Source organism: Mustela putorius, unplaced genomic scaffold (assembly GCF_011764305.1).
Source record: "Mustela putorius furo isolate JIRA1106 unplaced genomic scaffold, ASM1176430v1.1 tig00003972_pilon_pilon_pilon, whole genome shotgun sequence".
Taxonomy (NCBI): Eukaryota; Metazoa; Chordata; class Mammalia; order Carnivora; family Mustelidae; genus Mustela; species Mustela putorius.
The window spans coordinates 6,839,737-6,856,953 of record NW_025422115.1 but is presented as its reverse complement, the minus strand read 5'-3'; the positions used below and the strand labels follow the sequence as shown (position 1 = coordinate 6,856,953).

At 53.0% G+C, this 17,217-nt stretch overlaps 1 protein-coding gene across 2 annotated transcripts in view; it reads left to right on the top strand.

Annotated features, from left to right (window-relative positions):
- PCSK6 (proprotein convertase subtilisin/kexin type 6) overlaps positions 1-17,002 on the top strand; it is a 180,088-nt gene extending 163,086 nt beyond the window's left edge. For both annotated transcript variants that reach the window (XM_045070491.1, XM_045070492.1), the window contains 5 exons: positions 231-318; positions 3,833-3,936; positions 8,963-9,092; positions 14,073-14,185; positions 15,594-17,002. In XM_045070491.1, the coding sequence (XP_044926426.1) occupies positions 231-318; positions 3,833-3,936; positions 8,963-9,092; positions 14,073-14,185; positions 15,594-15,691 (533 nt within the window). In that variant the 3' untranslated portion in view covers positions 15,692-17,002. The remainder of the gene's footprint in view (positions 1-230; positions 319-3,832; positions 3,937-8,962; positions 9,093-14,072; positions 14,186-15,593) is intronic.
- Positions 17,003-17,217: the final 215 nt, after the last annotated feature.

Sequence of the window (17,217 nt, the reverse complement as noted above, 5' to 3'; positions counted from 1 at the left end):
AGAGCTTTAATTTACTCCAGAAGGGAGAGGAGAGAGACCTGTGATCCCACACGGGGGCCTGCGGTCTGGACATGGCCTCTGGCTGTTTGATCACTCCATCACTGCTCCTGGGGGCTGACACAGGGGACACGCTGTTCTACCAAGCCTGCTTTGAAATGCCAGAGTCTTCTTTGTCCAGGATTGATTCACGTCTCTGCTTCTTCTCTTCGGCTCATCTTCTTTTTCTCCAGGTCAGAAGAATTGCCTGAAATGCCACCCAAGCTGTAAAAAGTGCGTTGATGAACCAGAAAAATGTACTGTGTGTAAAGAAGGATTCAGGTAAGCCCGTCCCTTCAGATCCGAGTGTCAGAAACAGAGTGTGTATGCTTTTTTGTTGTTTGTTTCTGTCACTGGCTTACCAAGTTTGGGCAACTTTTTCCTAAAAGATAAAAGCAGAGGCCCAAAGCCCTTGAGGGTAAAGATTCTGAGTCTGTAGGAACCAGAGTTCCACTTGGAGACTGATGTTTAAGAACAGAAAGTTAGGGGGCGTCAGGGTGGCTCTGTGGGTTAAGCATCTGCCTTCCGGTTCAGGTCACCATCCCGGGGTCCTGGGAGGGAGCCCCGCATGGGACTCCCTGCTCAGCAGGAAGCCTGCTTCTCCCTCTGCCTCTGACCCTCTGGCTCCTTGTGCTCACTCTCTCTCTCTCCAAATAAATATATAGAAATCTTTAAAAAATAAATAAAATAAAATAATAAAATAAAAAGTTAGGGGAAAGGTAAAATCTCTACCTTTTATGCAGTACCTGGGGAGCTGGTGAGGGCACCCCTACCATATAAAGTGGGCTGGCTGCTGGAAAGGTAAGGAGCTCCCATCTTTAGGTACCAGTAAGGGTATCCACTCCCATGCCTCTCTCCCAGTCTGGGCAAGGGCTTGGGGGGCATTGCAAAGCCCACCCTCCCTCCTCTCCATTCTCTGCCTTTTCTCTTTCTCTCTCTCTTCTCTTTTTTTTCCCAGCTCTGGTATCTGCTTCCTGCTCTGGGAGCTTGCCTCCAGAGGATGCTTTTTTAGATTCCTGGTTTTCCCTCTCCCACTGAGCTCAGCACACATCTGCTGTAAAAACATTTTGCTGAGTTAATGATTTTTATTGGAATCTATTGAAATGTTTGTTTAGCCCATTGAATGCAACCACATTGCACTGAATGCAACCAAATATACATTACCTGTTCCTCCCAGTTACTGTCTAGCTTAGGAAACATTCTGTTGGAAACTGTGCTGTAAAACACTCCCATAGTCCAGGGACTAGAAGAACCAGGGTCTGCACGTTATGGAAGAAAGGGAAGCATGGAGGGGGGATCGGTGCTTCCCCCCCTGCAGTATGGCCAAGGAATCACGGGAGCTCCCGTTAAAATGCAGATTCTGACCTCAAAGCTCCCAGGAGAGGCCTGGGCTTGGCATTTCTAACAGGCTCCCAGGTGAGGAGGGTGTTGCCAGGACTGGGATTCCCCAGTAGAGCTGAATGTTTCTGGAGTAGGAACTGATAAGAGAAATTGTACAAGCCCTTGTTCCGGGTGCTGTCACCAATAATGCCTCATTTAAATCTTCACGGCAACCTAGGATGTGGGTAGTATTTTTTTTAAGATTTTACTTATTTGTTTGAGAGAGAGAGATAGAGAGAGAGCATAAGCAGTGGGAGGAGCAGAGGGAGAAGCAGGCTCCCTGCTCAGCGGGGGGCGTGATGTGGGCTTCACCATCCCAAGACCCTGAGATCAGGACCTGAGCCCAAGGCAGATGCTTAACTGAGCCACCCAGATGCCCCTAGGATATTGATAATACTGCTCCCATTTTACTCACTGGGGAGTTCGCCCAGGAAGTGCTGCCTTCATGAGGTTTCCCTTAGCCTGCCCTTACTCTTCCAGATCAGGGAGAGGAAGATCAGGAGAGAAGAGGGTCCACGGCCTAAGCTCCCAGGAGTCTGGGGAGAGGAAAGGGAAGCAGGACCCCCAGAGTCACACATCATACCTGTGGTCCTGTAAACGTGTTAGGCGGACGAGGCAGGATTAACAGTGGAAGGATGAAGTGGTCAAGGAAGGAGGTCCCCAAAGGGAGCGGTGGCGTTGAGCTGGTGGCCACAGCTGGGGGGCCTGGAACTGGGAGCTATGCTAATCATCTCCCTCCTGGGCTGGGCTGGGCTGACACCCAGGCAGGTGTCAGCAGTTGGGGACTGCGGGGGAGGCTCTGTGGGTCCAATTCCTTAGAACTTGCTTCCTGACTTGGGAGCACTGGAGGACTCCCAGGGAAAGAGGAGGTCAGCTGCTCAGGTGAGGAATAGGGTCATGGACAGAAAGTCCCTGCCAAGGAGGAACCACATGGATGGAAGCAGCGGTTCCTGGTGTGACAAGCATTCAGAGGGGCACGCAAACTCGGAAAACATCGTCAGCCATAATCCACAGAAAGCTTCCTTTTATTGCCCAATATCCTTTTAAGCTGTGGCTTCAAATCATCGCTGTCACGTTAAAGCAGTGAGAGCCGCCGAGCTGCTGATTCACGGCCATCCATCTCTTTAAGGGATAAATGCAGGAAGCGTTTGAGGGGAGACATCAGTTACTAAGCACTTGATTTAACTGCCAGTCTCGGGCGCCCTGGAGTCCCGGAGTGGGCACCCGCCGTGAATGCAGGGAGGCTTCCGGACCCCTTGGCTTCTCCCCACGAAACATAGGATTCTCTGAATCTCGCCAACATGCCAGAGCCCTTGTCCTCTGTGCCTGGTGGCACACAGCTTATAGTGTGCACATCCAACACAGTGGAATCTTGCGAAGTGAGGAAATCCCCATAGCAGACACACTATCGTGTGCCAGACAGCCGTCTCGCGAGCCTTGGCTCATCTAATTTAAGCCAAGCTTGTCCCAGTGCATAGGAGAAGAGACAGGTGAGGGGACAGGCGATGCTGGCTTACCCCGGGTCGTGGTGGCAGAGCTAGGAAGTGGCCAGGGCAGGGTCCCAGAGTGGGCAGTCCAGCTCGAGAGACGATTCCAGAATCCACACACTTGGCTGCATGACGAGGTGAGACAGAGAGGCAGGAACCATATCAGGTGGGGCCTGTCCAGTCCCAGGAGTGGATTTTATGTCCAGATCCTCACGAGGCACCGAAGGTTTCAAGCAAGGCAGAGGCAGGCGTAGGTTGGGCTCTCAAAACCCATCTGGCCACCACCACCCAAAGGTACACATCATCAGCACTCACACTTTGCCACGGCGGGCTGGGACCGGCCAGACTGAGTCAGCCCGCCACCAGGGGGGACCCACACAAGCTCATTTTCTCCTCTCCAGGTTTGGCTTCCAGTTTGGTTCATGAGCCATCACAGACCAAGAGAGAGCTCAGGGACTCAGCCCCAGGGATTTGGGGAAGGAGCCTGGGGCTTCCGGCGGGGGGGCGGGGCAGGTCTGGGGCATCCCTTCCTGGGGGACCTCCGGCTGGCTTCGGACCACTCTTTCCCTGCTTTCATTAGCTTGGAACCTCAAGCAGCACAAAGATCCATGCTTTTAGCAACTTTCCTTTCCTCTCATGAAAGGTGATTGAGAGATTGTAATTTCATTAGAATTTTGGAAGGGGGGGGAGCCTGGGTGGCTCAGATGGTTAAGCAGCTGCCTTTGGCCCAGGTCATGATCTCAGGGTCCTGGACTCCAGCTCCGCATCACATTGGGCTCCCTGCTCAGCCGGAAGCCTGCTTCTCCCTTTCTCTCTGCCTGCCTGCCTCTGCCTACCTGTGATCTCTCTATCTGTCAAATAAAGAAATAAAATCTTAAAAAAATTTCGGGAGGGATATGAAAACACACCTTTTTTTTTTCTTTCAACAGCTTTGCACGGGGCAGCTGCATTCCAGACTGTGAACCGGGCACCTACTTTGATTCTGAGCTAATCAGATGTGGGGAATGCCATCACACCTGCCAGACCTGTGTGGGTGAGTTCACGGCCTGCAGGGGCCTCGATTTTGCTATGCCAGATGGTTGGAGCATGGGTCACTGACTCTGGGCGAACTGTCTTGAAGCTAGGAAAACCCTAAGACTCCCTGGGCTTCACTGGGTATTGCAACATTCAATCACAGGGGCCCTTGCAGAGGATGGGGTTGGGAGAAGATGGGGAAATTAGTATTTAATGGGTACAGAGTTTCAGTTGGAGGAGTTGAAAGAGTTCTGGAGATGGATGGTGGGGACGGTATTTCATGCCACTGAACCATACCCTTAGAAATGGTTACTATGGGAAATGTGATGTTCTGTTCCTTTCCTTTGCTATTTTAAAAATTCAAAATAAAGAAAACCTGTTAGACCTCAGTTTGAGTGAGCCAGCCTGGATCTCCCGGCATGAGAAGCCCAGCCAGGCTGTGCATGCTCTGGGGACCGGGGAGGGATGCTAAGTCCTCAGGAACTGCTCTTTGCCTGGGGCCCAGGCCTCCCCTCAGAAAGGCAAGGCTATAAATTTAGCTTCAGAGAAGAGGGGGCAGAAAGTGAAGGAAGCCTTCTCAAAACACAGCCTGCCTTCCTGGTACCTAGCTTCTCTTATTTTGAACATTTTATTCAAAGAGGAAAAGGCTTCTATAAACAACTTTATGTGTATTATAATTCCCCACAAAGATGATAGCACAGATGTCTCCCAGGCACTGTTTTTATGCAGAAAAGCCGAGAATGGGTTCGTTTTATGGGGTTTTCTGTTGCAGAGTTATTTGCACTAGATGTTGAAGTGCATTATGAGTTTGTGGGCTCGGATACACTTCAGGTTAAGTCTTCTCCTCCCAACCCAGCCCTTAGCAGGAGCGGCACAGCCCCCACTTCCCACCCCGCACCGCATCCCCCAGCAGCCACGGGAGCTCCGTGTGGGCATCAGCTGTGCTCTCCAGGTGTGGACATGCCACAAGAAGCTGGGCTATGATCAAGGCCAGCACCCAAAGCCTACAGGGGATGTGTCCTCCGGGGACAACCGCACAGCAGCGGGAGCTCGGCATGTGGAAGTATCCTCCACCCCCCACCTGACCCCCGCAGTTCAGCTTTTTTTCCTACCCATTTGCTCTCTTATTTTTTTGCTCTCATGTTTATTCTTTGTTTTCTTTGTCTCCTCGTTTAGTCCAGGTTGATTAAGGAGCATTGCCGATGTCACTTATTGAAATTTCATAGTCACCCGTAATCCATAAAATTCAGAAATGTGCCTTTACACCGCTTTTGATTTCAATAATTCGATTTACTTTTCTTTCTCCGCGTCCCCAGACTGCCTGTTGGCAAACAGCTTTGTAGAGATGCTCATAGTCTCTCTCATCTCAACAGGATGACTTCTCTGTCCCTTCAGGCATTGAATTCAATGGCGTGCAGGGCTAAGGCTGTCTGGTGGTGGGAGGGGGGTGTCTCTCTACCTGCATGTGCCTGCCTGCCTGGCTTCTTTCTAAGCTCCTAAGATGCATGCATCCAATCCCTGGCAGCTGCTCGGAAGAGGACCTGCTTCTCTACTCTGAGTGGTCTAGAGGTTTCTTTGCTCCCTGTCAAATGGGAGTCTGTGTCTGGAAGTTGCTGTTCTCAGCTGTCAGCTCCCCTCCTCCTGGAGGCCCCTGGCCCACCTAGCCTTCCCCTCCCTGCCCCAACTCAGTGATCGGTGCTGCCCATCCCTGATACAGAGGCCTAAGCATGATCATGGGGAGGGTTGTGGTCAGGGACAAGTGCAGGGTGGGACATGGTGGCATCTGTCTCCCCCCGGGGCTGGCAGTGCCCCAGGGCATTTGAACAAGCCTCTTGCCTATTCCTGGTGCAAATACTGAGAGTCCTGGTACAGAGGATGTGACTCCTTAGGGTTGCCTGCCAGCTGTGGGTTGCTGTAGAGGACCCAGGGGACAGGGAGGTGCCTGGCTCAGCTTGTTCCCAGTTGGGACATGGCCCATTGGTCAGGACTGCGCAGCTGGTAAACCATATGCATGACAAGTTGAGCGGTGGTGCCTCAGGTCCGTGTGAGGGTCGGCCGCCACTCATGGGCATCCCTTCCTCAAGCCCAAGTGAGAAGGACATGAAATAGTAGATCCCAGCTCCATGACAGCTGGAGAGAGAGATCGCAGAAGCAAGGAAAGCATGTTATATGTTATACCCTTAATGGCACATTTTACCTGCGTTTGGAACAAGGACCCCACGTGTTCACTTTGTAGTAGACCGCACAAATGATATATTGGGTCCCGAGTAAGCAAACCCCATCTTAGGGTGAGGATCTGGGGGTGCTTTTCAAGTGTCTGAAACCTGCAGAGACTTGTGACTGCATAGAATCCTTAAGAGACTTTGGGTTCTAAAGTTCATAGATTGTGGTAATTGTGAAAATGGTCAGTCCTGAAAATTGGTGTTTAATCAGCTTTTTTATCATTGCGGCAAACTATCCTTATCAAGTTTGCCATCTTAACTGTTTTTAAGTGTATGCTTCCATGATATTAAGTACATTCACATCGTTCCTCTCCACCATCCATCGCCAGAACTACTTCCTCTTCCCCCTCTGAGTGTGCTTCATTCCCTTTGAAGTTTAGTAAATTGAACTTTTATCTAAATACAATTGACCTGTGGGGCACCTGGGTGGCTCAGTTGGTTGGGCGACTGCCTTCGGCTCAGGTCACGATCCCAGAGTCCCGGGATCGAGTCCCGTGTCAGGCTCCCAGCTCCATGGGGAGTCTCCTTCTCCTTCTGACCTTCTCCCCTTTCAGGCTCTCTCTCTCTCTCAAATAAATAAATCTTTAAAAATAAATAAATAAATACAATTGACCCTTGAACAATGTGGGTTTGACCTGCATGGGTCCACGTAGACACTGATTTTTTTTTCAATACATACAGTAGAGTAAATATATTTTCTCTTCCTTTTTTTTTTAAAGGATTTTATTTATTTATTTGACAGAGAGATATCACAACTAGGCAGAGAGGCAGGCAGAGGGGGGGGGGAAGCAGGATCCCCGCTGAGCAGAGAGCCCGATGTGGGGCTCGATTCCAGGACCCTGAGATCACGACCTGAGCTGAAGAGCTGAAGGCAGAGGCTTAACCCACTGAGCCACCCAGGCGCCCCTCCTTATGATTTTCTTAGTAACATTTTCCTTGTGTAGCTAAATTTATTCTAAGAATGCGGTATATAATATGTATAATGTACACAATATGTGGTAATTGTTTATGTTATCAGAAAGGCTTCTGGCCAATAGTAGGCACTTAGTAGTTAAGTTTTGGGGGAATCCAAAGTTATATGCAGATTTCTGACATCACGGGGGGTTGGTGCCCCAAACCCTGTTGGTCAAGGACAACTACACAAACACAAACGAGTGTTCTCTCCCACCACAGAAGCTCCTTAGGCATCAAGGAGCCTAATGACTAAGATAAGAGAATGTGGATAACAGTGTTCAGCGGGGGAGGCCCCAGCAGGGACAGCCATAGGGACCGCGCATCTCCTGAGGCGCTGGGCTTCCAAGGGCCAAATGGCCAATGGCAGATGCTCCCTAAAGATAAGTGATGGCGGGGGTGCGGAGGCAGAGTACAGGAGCAGTCTTCCATCTAGAATGACATAATGTAACTGGACAGAAACCCTACACGTCTGCAGGGCATTGTGGTGAAGGAAGGAGGATATCCCATGTGGACACTGTGGGTGGGTTTCATTATGGAACCCCCCCTCCCCCACCAAAGGCTCCTGCTTCTGCATCCCGCTCTCAATGCTGGATGAGCTCAGAATTCCCTTCCAGGCGGAAAGCTGTGGTTCTAAGCGATGAAACCAGCTGCCAGAGCACTGAAACTTGGGGCCAGTGGGACCATGCAGCAGACCCCTGTCTCTATGGGGGTCTTCTCTTGACACAGCTAAGAGGGCCCTTCTAAGTCCAGGAACAACTCCAGGAAGAGAGCCAGAGGTCACTGCCTTAGCTGCCAGGCCTCGACCAAAGAACACAGTGGAATTAGAGGAGGACGTTTAACAAGGGACTATGATCACCAGAAGCATCTAAGATTACTTCTTCCCCATGTTCAACCCCCTAAGCTATCAGCCAGGGACCACCTCACTGCCTCTGACACCCCATCAGGGGCTCCTCAGCCACATTTGGCACAGAGTAGACTCCAGAGCTTACTGGTTGTTAAATGAGTGACTGACAGACAGATAGACAGATAGCAATTTCTTCATTCTGGACCAACATCTGCCACAGGCTGATGAGTCTGCTTGGGTTGAGCTGCAGGTTCTCCCTCTGGACTCTTGGTCCATCCTTCTGAGCTTTGGTCTCTTGGGGTTGCCACTCCCTACTCTGTAAGCCCTTAGTTGTTTGCTCTCTGTGGTCAAAAATGGCCTGGTTGTCCACACCGACTGCCTGTCTACACCATCCCACCAAAATCTCTTCCTTCACTTTTCCCACTTCCACACGGTCATCCATCCCAGAGAAATAGGCGAGCCACCAATGTAAGCCACTGATACGGTGTTACATTTTCTAGAAAAACAGGCAGAAGTAAGGCTAATAGCGTATCTTATTTAACCCAGTGTCCCTAAGATATTATCATTTCAACAAATAATGAACATAAAAAATCAGCACTTTTTCATGCCGTTGTTATGCGAAGCATTTGGAATCCAGCATATGGATTCCACACTTGCAGTAGGTCTCTGTTTGGTACAGACACACTTTAAGTGCTCCAAATTATACAGGGCTGCCACCAGCAAAAAGAAGCAAGACCAAGGGCTCTTGGCAAGGATACGTTTGGAGTCAGGGCCATCAGATATGGCCCAGACGGTGGGAATTATGCTGAGCTAGCTCATGCCTCCACGTCCCTCCCTGTGAAATGGGGATGTGGGCGAGGATGGCCTGGGGTAGGCAGAAAGTGAGCAGCTGGGAACCCGAGCTGCGGTGGTGGACGTGGGCCATCTGGACCATTCCCCAGGTCCCCAGGGCACCGTGCTAGGCCCTGAACATGGTCATGGGCAGGCCGTCCCTGACATCTGCTTCTGTCCCGTACCCCTACCAGGGCCCAGCAGAGAAGAATGTATTCACTGTGCGGCAAACTTCCACTTCCAAGACTGGAAATGTGTGCCAGCCTGTGGCGAAGGCTTCTACCCAGAGGAGATGCTGGGCTTGCCCCATAAAGTGTGCCGAAGGTACGCAGTCCTTTCAGATGGTCTTCCTGGCTCAGACCAGGATTGCTGGGGAATGAGTGGGGCTCCCCACTCTAGATTTTGACTCAGGTCATGATCTCAAGTTTGTGAGATCAAGCACCCCCATTGGGCTCCACACTCAGCAAAGAGTCTGCTTGAGAGTCTCTCTCTCCCTCTCCCTTTGCCCCTCCCCCTGCCCTTTCTCTTCTCTCAAATAAATAAATAAATGTAGGGGCTCCTGGGTGGCTCAGTCAGTTAGGCATCTGCCTTTGGCTCAGGTCATGATCCCAGAGTCCTGGGAACGAGTTCCACATCAGGCTCCTGCTCAGCAGGGACCTGCTTCTCTCTCTGCCTCTGCCTGCCTCTCCCCCTGCTTGTGTGCTCTCTCTTTCAGTCTCTGACAAAGAAATAAATAAATCTTTAAAAATAAATAAATAAATCTTTAAAAGAATAAACATAAAAAAAAGATTGCCGGGGAATGGTGGTTCCCTGTGCCAGCAAAGGGAGCTTCCCTGGGGCTGGGGGAGGGTGCCACATCACATCACTGCAGAGGGAGCTGTAGGTACGGCGGGGGTACCGGAACCCATTTAGAGTGGAGGGACCCCTGTAGTTGGTGATTGCTAAGGTCACAAGTTTATTGGTGGCTTTCATTCCTTTGTTCATTTAATGAATTTTGAGTGCCTGGAGCTCTGTTGCTGGGTCAGGGCACGAGGCAGAGTAACAAGGTGCCTGTCTGCCGATACTCATGCCGCCTTGGCAACCCCCACGGGAGCTCCTCCTGTGCTACAGCCCCAGATGCATTCACACTGGTGGTAATTAAGGAAACCATGGGTTGGGCTTCGTTTGTGGATTTTTTTTTTCATTTTACATTAGATAGAGAAAATTTAGGTCCAGACCATGTCCTCATTCTAAAGCCATTCCCTACGCAGTCAGTGAATGTAGATTATAACTCCCTCTCCTTTTCACGTGTGTCTGTGTAGTGCACCGTTCTTGTTTGATGGCTTCTAGCCCTGTAGTGTTCCTTACCTTTCTCACTGGACATGAGCAGTGGAAGAAGAAGCCATTTCTTGGGTGTCCTCTTGTCTTGCTGAATAGCTATTGCCTTTTCCTCAGGACTTTATAACCTAGATCCCCAGACAGTCAGGGCAGCCTGTCTTGTTCAGGGTGAGAGCAATAATGAGATGTTGCAAGGTGGCCTTGATGATAATGACGGTGGGGGTGGGGCAGGGGCTTTCCTTCTGAAATAAACTCAAAACTAGGGAGCCCTGGACACACATCGTACAGCTTGTCTGAGGAGACCTTGCCCTGTCTTTCAGCTCACAGCTGGGAACCCACAATGGAATTGGCTCCCCGGGCTGTGTTTGAGAACTGCTCTGGGTTCTAATGTATTTTCTTAAAACAAAAACAAGCAGGGCACCTGGGTAGCTCAGTCAGTTAAGCATCTGCCTTTGGATCAGGTCAGGGTCCTGGAATCCTGGGATTGAGCCCTGAATTGTCTTCTCTGCTAGGCAGGAAGTCTGCTTCTCCTTCTGCCTCTGCATGCTGCTCCCCCTGCTTGTCCTTTCTCTCTCTCTGTCAAATAAGTGAATAAAATCTTTTTAAAAAACCAAAAACAAAACAAAAAAAAAGCAAATAAACAAAAGAACCTACAGTCACCCAATGAGAGACTACAAAGTCCTTGTGCTTTTTGGACTCCCAGTAGAAGTTCCCGAGGGGTTATGTATCTAGATAGGGGTCAGCCCGCTCGTTTGAGCTGGTTTGAAATAGGAATCTTGCCACCTTCACCCATCCTTGCTGAGTCCTGCGTAGCATCCTCAGCATGGGTGTCTGAAGTAAACCTTTCATTTTAACCAGCCCGCTGGTTCAATGATAATTACACTAAGTATGGCAGCCCAGGGAGAATGTGGAATTAAATAGTGATAATCACTTCCATTTGTCAGATGCCCAGGATCCCACAGGATGCTGGGCATCCCCATGACTGTGGCCACCCACACCCCACGGGGCACCCAGAAACTATGGCCTCCCCAGCCCAGGAGGCAAGAATTAGGGAGCCCCCCCACCCTGTGCCCCTCCTTGACATCAGAAGACAGCAGCATCTGGGTGCTCACCTCCACAGGAGGGAAAGCTTTCAGCCCCAGAAGAGAGTCCAGTGTTGGGGCTCATACAGCAGATCTTGGATATACACCCCCAGGGGAAGCCCCACACAAGGTGCTGAGGGGGTGAAATGCCGGCCTTTCAGGAATCGTCCGTCTTCAGAGTGCCGTGGCTCCAAACACCCCTTCTGCTTGGATTCCTCCTGAAGGAAGAGCAGTCTTGGTCTGCTGGGTGATGCAGGGCGTCTCCCCACTCAGGCGCCAGCAACTTTTAGGATTTGGCCTCCTGCAGGCCCCAGGGTGCTGCGAGGTGCCGGGCCTAGCCCCGGCTGGTGGGCCTTGGCTACTCTGTGGGAAAGCCAGGCCAGGACTCAGGCCTGCTGGCTTGGCAGCCAAGAGGCCAAGAAGACCCACGAAGCGAGGCACAAAGTGGAGAACAGTCCATGATGATCTCAGAGGAGGGGCTGGACACCCCCAAGGCGTAGTAAGAGGACCCAGAAGTGCAAGCAAGGACCTCTCCAAAGACAGCAATTCGCTGGGGTGCCTGCCTGAGGGGTAGCTGGCCTATCATGCCCCCAGGCCTCCCCACTGTCCTCTGCTCTCTCCACCCCTCCTGGGTGACCAGCGGGGCAGAGACCATGCCTGCCTTCTGCTTTGTTCTGTGCTCAGACTGAAGCGCGACAAGACTCGATGTCTGAGGCTCACTGGGTACAGCCTAAAGGCGAAAGGAGAGAAGAGGACGTGGCCCCTGCATTGTTGCGGGGAGGAAGGGAAGAGGGCTGCAGTGCGCAGGCCCACTTCCGGAGTCTCACCAGACAAAGTTGCCGTGGTGTCTACGGGGGAAGGAGGTACCATAGAAAGTGACAGAGTCAGAGGCGCTTGGAAGTTGCCCTGCCTAAGAGGACTGCCTGTGGGGCAGAAAGGAGGCCAAGAGGGTCTTTCAGAGAAGCAGGGGCCTCAAGGCCTTTGGTTTTGGTTTTGGTTTTGGTTTTTTAAGACCTTATTTATTTATTTATTTTGACAGAGAGAGAGATCACAAGTAGGCAGAGAGGCAGGCGTGGGGGCAGGGAGCAGGCTCCCCACTGAGCAGAGAGCCCAATGTGGGGCTCGATCCCAGGACCCTGAGATCATGACCTGAGCCAAAGGCAGAGGCTCAACCCACTGAGCCACCCAGGCGCCCCCAAGGCCGTTGGTTGAGGGGGACATTGAGGGGTCCCTGGAGGGACATCATCCTTCCCTGGGAACAGCATGATGCTGGATTCTTCCCCTGAGCTGGGGCCTCTACAGCCAAGCCCAGTCTAGCCCACTCCTTGACCTGGGCCTTGTGAGACCCCAAGCAGGGAGCTGCTCAGAACCTGCCCAGGATTCTCTGCCTGCGGGACTGGGAGGTGCTGAATGGTGTTGTGTTAAGCTGCTGGGTTTGTCCGAGTCTGTTACACAGTCCTAGAAGAGGGATGTACCTGCATTCCCACTGGGGGCTGGCAGGTGGTTCTCTACCTTAGCCTGCCCCACTCACTGTTCCGTTGAAGCAGCCCTCAGCCACCGCCTCAGAGTGCTGACCCCAAGCCTTTGAGACCACTGACCTCTCGCTGAGCAGTGAGGAGAGGCCCTAGTTCTGGTCCTAAGGGGCTGGTTGGGGGCCCTTAGGACTAGAACTAAAAGAAGCAGGGATCCCCGGGGGAAGTCATCCCTTGGGCTGTGGTGTCGGGGTGTGTGGCTGAGCCACCCCCAAGGTGCGCACGACCGGGGCCAGACCCTAGTGGCTTCCCCAAGTGCATAGAAACAGGGTCCCACGCAGCAGGCCCCGCCCTACACCCCTGGTTGTCCAGCGGAAGGCCGCTTCGGGGAGAGGCCATCAACCGCCCCCAGGTTGTTGATGGCGTCTAGCTGTTGACGGGGCAGGTGGCATGAGTCCTCAGCAAAGAACTGCCCACACGGGGCAGAGGCCAGAGCCCTCGGAGCTGGGCTCCCGCTCCACATGCCCCGCCCACTCCGCCTGAACGCCGCATGCCCCGCCCACCCTGCCTAAGCTCCGCCTCCAGGGCGGTTCCACTTGCGGTGGGAATCCGCTGAGAAGGAGGGCGACTGGAGCCTGGTGAGACCCGGGCACCAGGAGCTGGACTCAGAAAAGGCAGTGGGTGTGGCCCTGGGGCGGGGATGGCGAGCTCTTTCTCCTTATTTTAGAGGGCCGGGTGGTGGGTAGTTCGGGCTTGACAGGCCCTGTGGTCTCTCCTTCCCAGCTATTCAGTTCTAACCCCGCAGAAAGCAGCCACAGTGATCTATAGATGAGCAAATGACTGTTCCAGTACAACTGCTGGATATGGCCTGCGAGCTACTGTGTGCCACCCCGCTCACGGGGTCACGGTACTCTGCAGTAGAAAGAACCCCGGGTCCCATCTCGGGCAAGAACTGCAAGACCCACACCCTGCCCACCCGCCGTGAAGACCGCTCAGCCTCCTGGTCTGCAGCAGTCCCCCAGGCCTGCTCTGGGATTGGGTTTGCCACATCCCAGTCCTGGAGTGCCAACACTATAGCTCAGAGCTGGGCAGCTCCCAGGGGTGCGTGTGCTAATGTTGCTTGAGGAGCCAGCTGTGGGGCAGGTGCCACAGTGTCCAAGAAAGTGTCCAGGTGAGCCACAGGGAATCCGTGAGCCACTGGGGCCTGGGCCCATCAGCCCCCAGCAGGCTTCTGCCCACTGGCCATGACCGTCTTCACCCGTCCTCAGGGCGATAGTGCAATCAGGTGGGTGGAGGAATGTGCAGACGCTTGTCTGGGGTTTCAGGCCGTCACAGTTGCAGGGCAGGCAAGAGGGTAGGGGGGCTCCGGGAGGGGTGCATGCAGCGCCTGGGCCCCTTCCCGCGCAGCAGAATGAACCTGTTTCCTTCTGCAGGTGTGATGAGAGCTGCCTGAGCTGCGAAGGCTCCAGCAGGAACTGCAGCAGGTGTAAGACAGGCTTCACACTGCTGGGCAGCACGTGCATCACCAACCACACATGCAGCAACGGTGAGCACCCACGGGGTTGCCCTTGGGGGACCCCAGCTCGTGGCTTGTGTCCAAAAGAGAAAGGAAAAGGAGATGCAGGCGCAGCCCTTCTGAAGGGTGGGCGGGCCATCCCTTTGGGTGACCATCAGGGACCCCTCTCATTCTCCCATCCCTTTACGCCTCTGTCATTGATCAATGAGGCATCCTGGCCACAGGCTACTGCTGCTCTGTTTGTTGGGTAACTCTTAAAACTGATTTTGTGCTTGTACCGTTCCCACTCTCGTGTGGTGAGCCCCGGTGGCCTGAGTGTGGTGAGTTCTCTTAGGAGAGGCCTGATCTCGGGGCTCCAAGCCAGGGGGCCCAGAGGGTCTTAGCCTCAGAGCCCAGTGTCGAGGCCCGCACATCCCACAGGGAAGCCCTGCGTCTGAGCTGTGGGAGATCCCTGGTTCTCGAGGTCCCCTGGAGACCAGGGAGGGCCATGAAGACATAAACTCTGGGGGAGCCCGGAGTCCAGTTTGGGGATTCCAGGCAGAGGACTCTGGCCTGGAGACGTGGTGTGGCAGAGAAGATTCCATGCTCAGCTGGTCACCGGGAGGAACAGTGAGGGCCAGCTCTGGGCGCTATGAACTGGCTTACAAGAGAGGAACCTAGCGGTCCCATGGAGCCATCCCTGGCCCCGCCCTGGCTGAGCACAGACCCAGAATGTCCTGCAGATCTCAATGTGGCCTCCTTGCCTTGGTGTTTGGTCATTTCTTTGGTTTGCAGAATTGTAGGCTTTCAAAGGCTAGGAAGCTCCCTCTTTAGGATGATACCCATTCAGGTATCATAGTTCCAACCCGAGAAAGTGAGGTGGTCATAGGAGGGTCTTCCAGGTCCTGTCAGTGACCAGGCAACTCCAAAAGTGAGCAGCCAGCTGGAATGGGCTGGCTTCCCGCCCTCTTCCCCTTCTCCTTTCCATTAGCCTTGACAGCTCTCTCCTTCCTATCTCATTTGGTTTGGAGTGCTCCCAGGACACGGGAGAGCTTCCCTGCCTGTCCCTTCCAGGCCTGTCCTCCTACCCCACCCCCATCCCACCCCCAGAGTCTTCCTACTAAACTTCCCACCACTGCACTTAATCTGGAAAGACAGAGGCACAGGAACCCTGAGGCCCAGCTGGTGCAGCCCTATCCACCTTCCTTGCAATCTCGAGCCCCCCATTTGTCTACACCCGCATGAACCCCTGTGAGCTAGGTGCCCCCTCTGCCATATTCAGGCTACACATGTCACGGGAGGACAGCGAGGACCACTCTGGCTGCTGCCCCCACTTCCTCTGTGACCCCCGTCCCCTCCCAGCCCATCATGGAGCCAGGGAAAGGGGATGGTTGGAACCATTTTAACAGGCCCTGAAGTCTGACATGTCCCCCCTTTCTCTTTCCTGGTGGGACCCCAGCCGATGAGACGTTCTGTGAGATGGTGAAGTCCAACCGGCTCTGCGAACGGAAGCTGTTCATTCAGTTCTGCTGCCGCACGTGCCTCCTGGCTGGGTAGGGGCACCCCAGCCGACCGCAGAGGGCGGGGCCTCTCTTGTCCATCCGTCCGTCCGCCTTTTCTCCACACTGTCAGCCCAGGCCTGTTGCAGGGGTGCCCCGCGTCCAACAGCTTTATCTCCCTAGGAGCAAGGTCCTTCTGCAGCATCTCTGAGCACCCGGCCCCCATGGGCGGTGGGCCTCCAGGAGGTGTGCCTCTCCAACCCTGCTTGCCGGCTCCGTTCTTCTGGCAAACCCCAAGCGGGAACAGCAGGAATTCTGGAAACCCACAGCTCCAGCTTTGGAGCGGCTTCTGGGACCATAAGTTTACTGAAACTTCAAGACCAAAGCAGAAAGGCAAGATGCTTGGCTTCACCCATCACTCTTCTCCCCGTGCTCCCTGCAGCCTCAGTGAATCTCGCCTGCCAGGCCCTGGGCCTGTCTCCCTGTGCGAGGTGCCCAGCCGAGCACGTGCCTGCTCCCCCACCTGCCACAAAGCTGTCTGGGGACAGTCCGGTCAGACTGTAAATAGAATAGACACGGGGCCGTGAAATACATGACCACTGGGGATGGAGCATCTGTTTCTCCATAGTCAGCTACTTCTGGAACTGCCGCGAATGTCCTATTCCAAATCTGGATGGAAAGACCCTTCCTCTCTCCACCGCACTGTCCTATAGGTGAGCCGAGTGCCCCTCGTCACCACGTCCTGTCATGTCTCCAGGAGTCTCGTACTCCGAGTGATCACCTCTCCCTGACGCAGAGCCTCCTGAGGACAGTTCCCGGGAGGCATCCTGGGGGCCAGCCACAAGGAGCCCCAGTGACTCACGCAATTCCTCTTACCAAAATGGAAACCCAGCCCATGAGTCGTTACTCTTATCACTGCCCATTTCGTGGAATTGCTTTTTTGAAATACACTTGGCCTCTGCTTGCCGGGAGACTTGTTCTGAAGGCGGTCACTCCTGTGTCTGTGTGTACTATGAGCCTAATGACACGGTTGGATTTATTTCTGCCAAACCTGTGTAGGCATTTTATAAGCTACATGTTCTAATTTTTACCGAGTTAATTATTTTGACAAATATTTCATATATTTTCATTGAAATGCATATCTGCTTGATCAATTCCCTTTAATATGGGAGTGACATTTGCCTTAAATTTTTTCAAGCTCGTTCTCCATTTGGTCCTGCTCCCCTCTTGGACTGTAATGCATTTGCCTTGTCCCCTAGGAGCTGGGGGAACCCAGCTGTTGTTTATTGAATCCACAACTTCAAAAGAGAAATCCACAAAGCAAATACAGTGTTAACCTTAAATTAATAAAAGAGTTAACATCCCATGACCACGAAGTCCGTATTTCTTTCCAAGCACAAGAATGAAACGTGGGGGTTGACTGATTTGTGAAACTGCTTTATTTATGGTCTGGGACCTCTTTGATGTCACTAAGCAGAAAGTCTTCCGGCTTGAGCAAATTCCAGGCCCAGGGTGTCCTTTGGTAAATGACCTTCTTCCGGCCACAGAACCCTGGTTGGGTTCTAGGGGCTGAACTTAGCCATG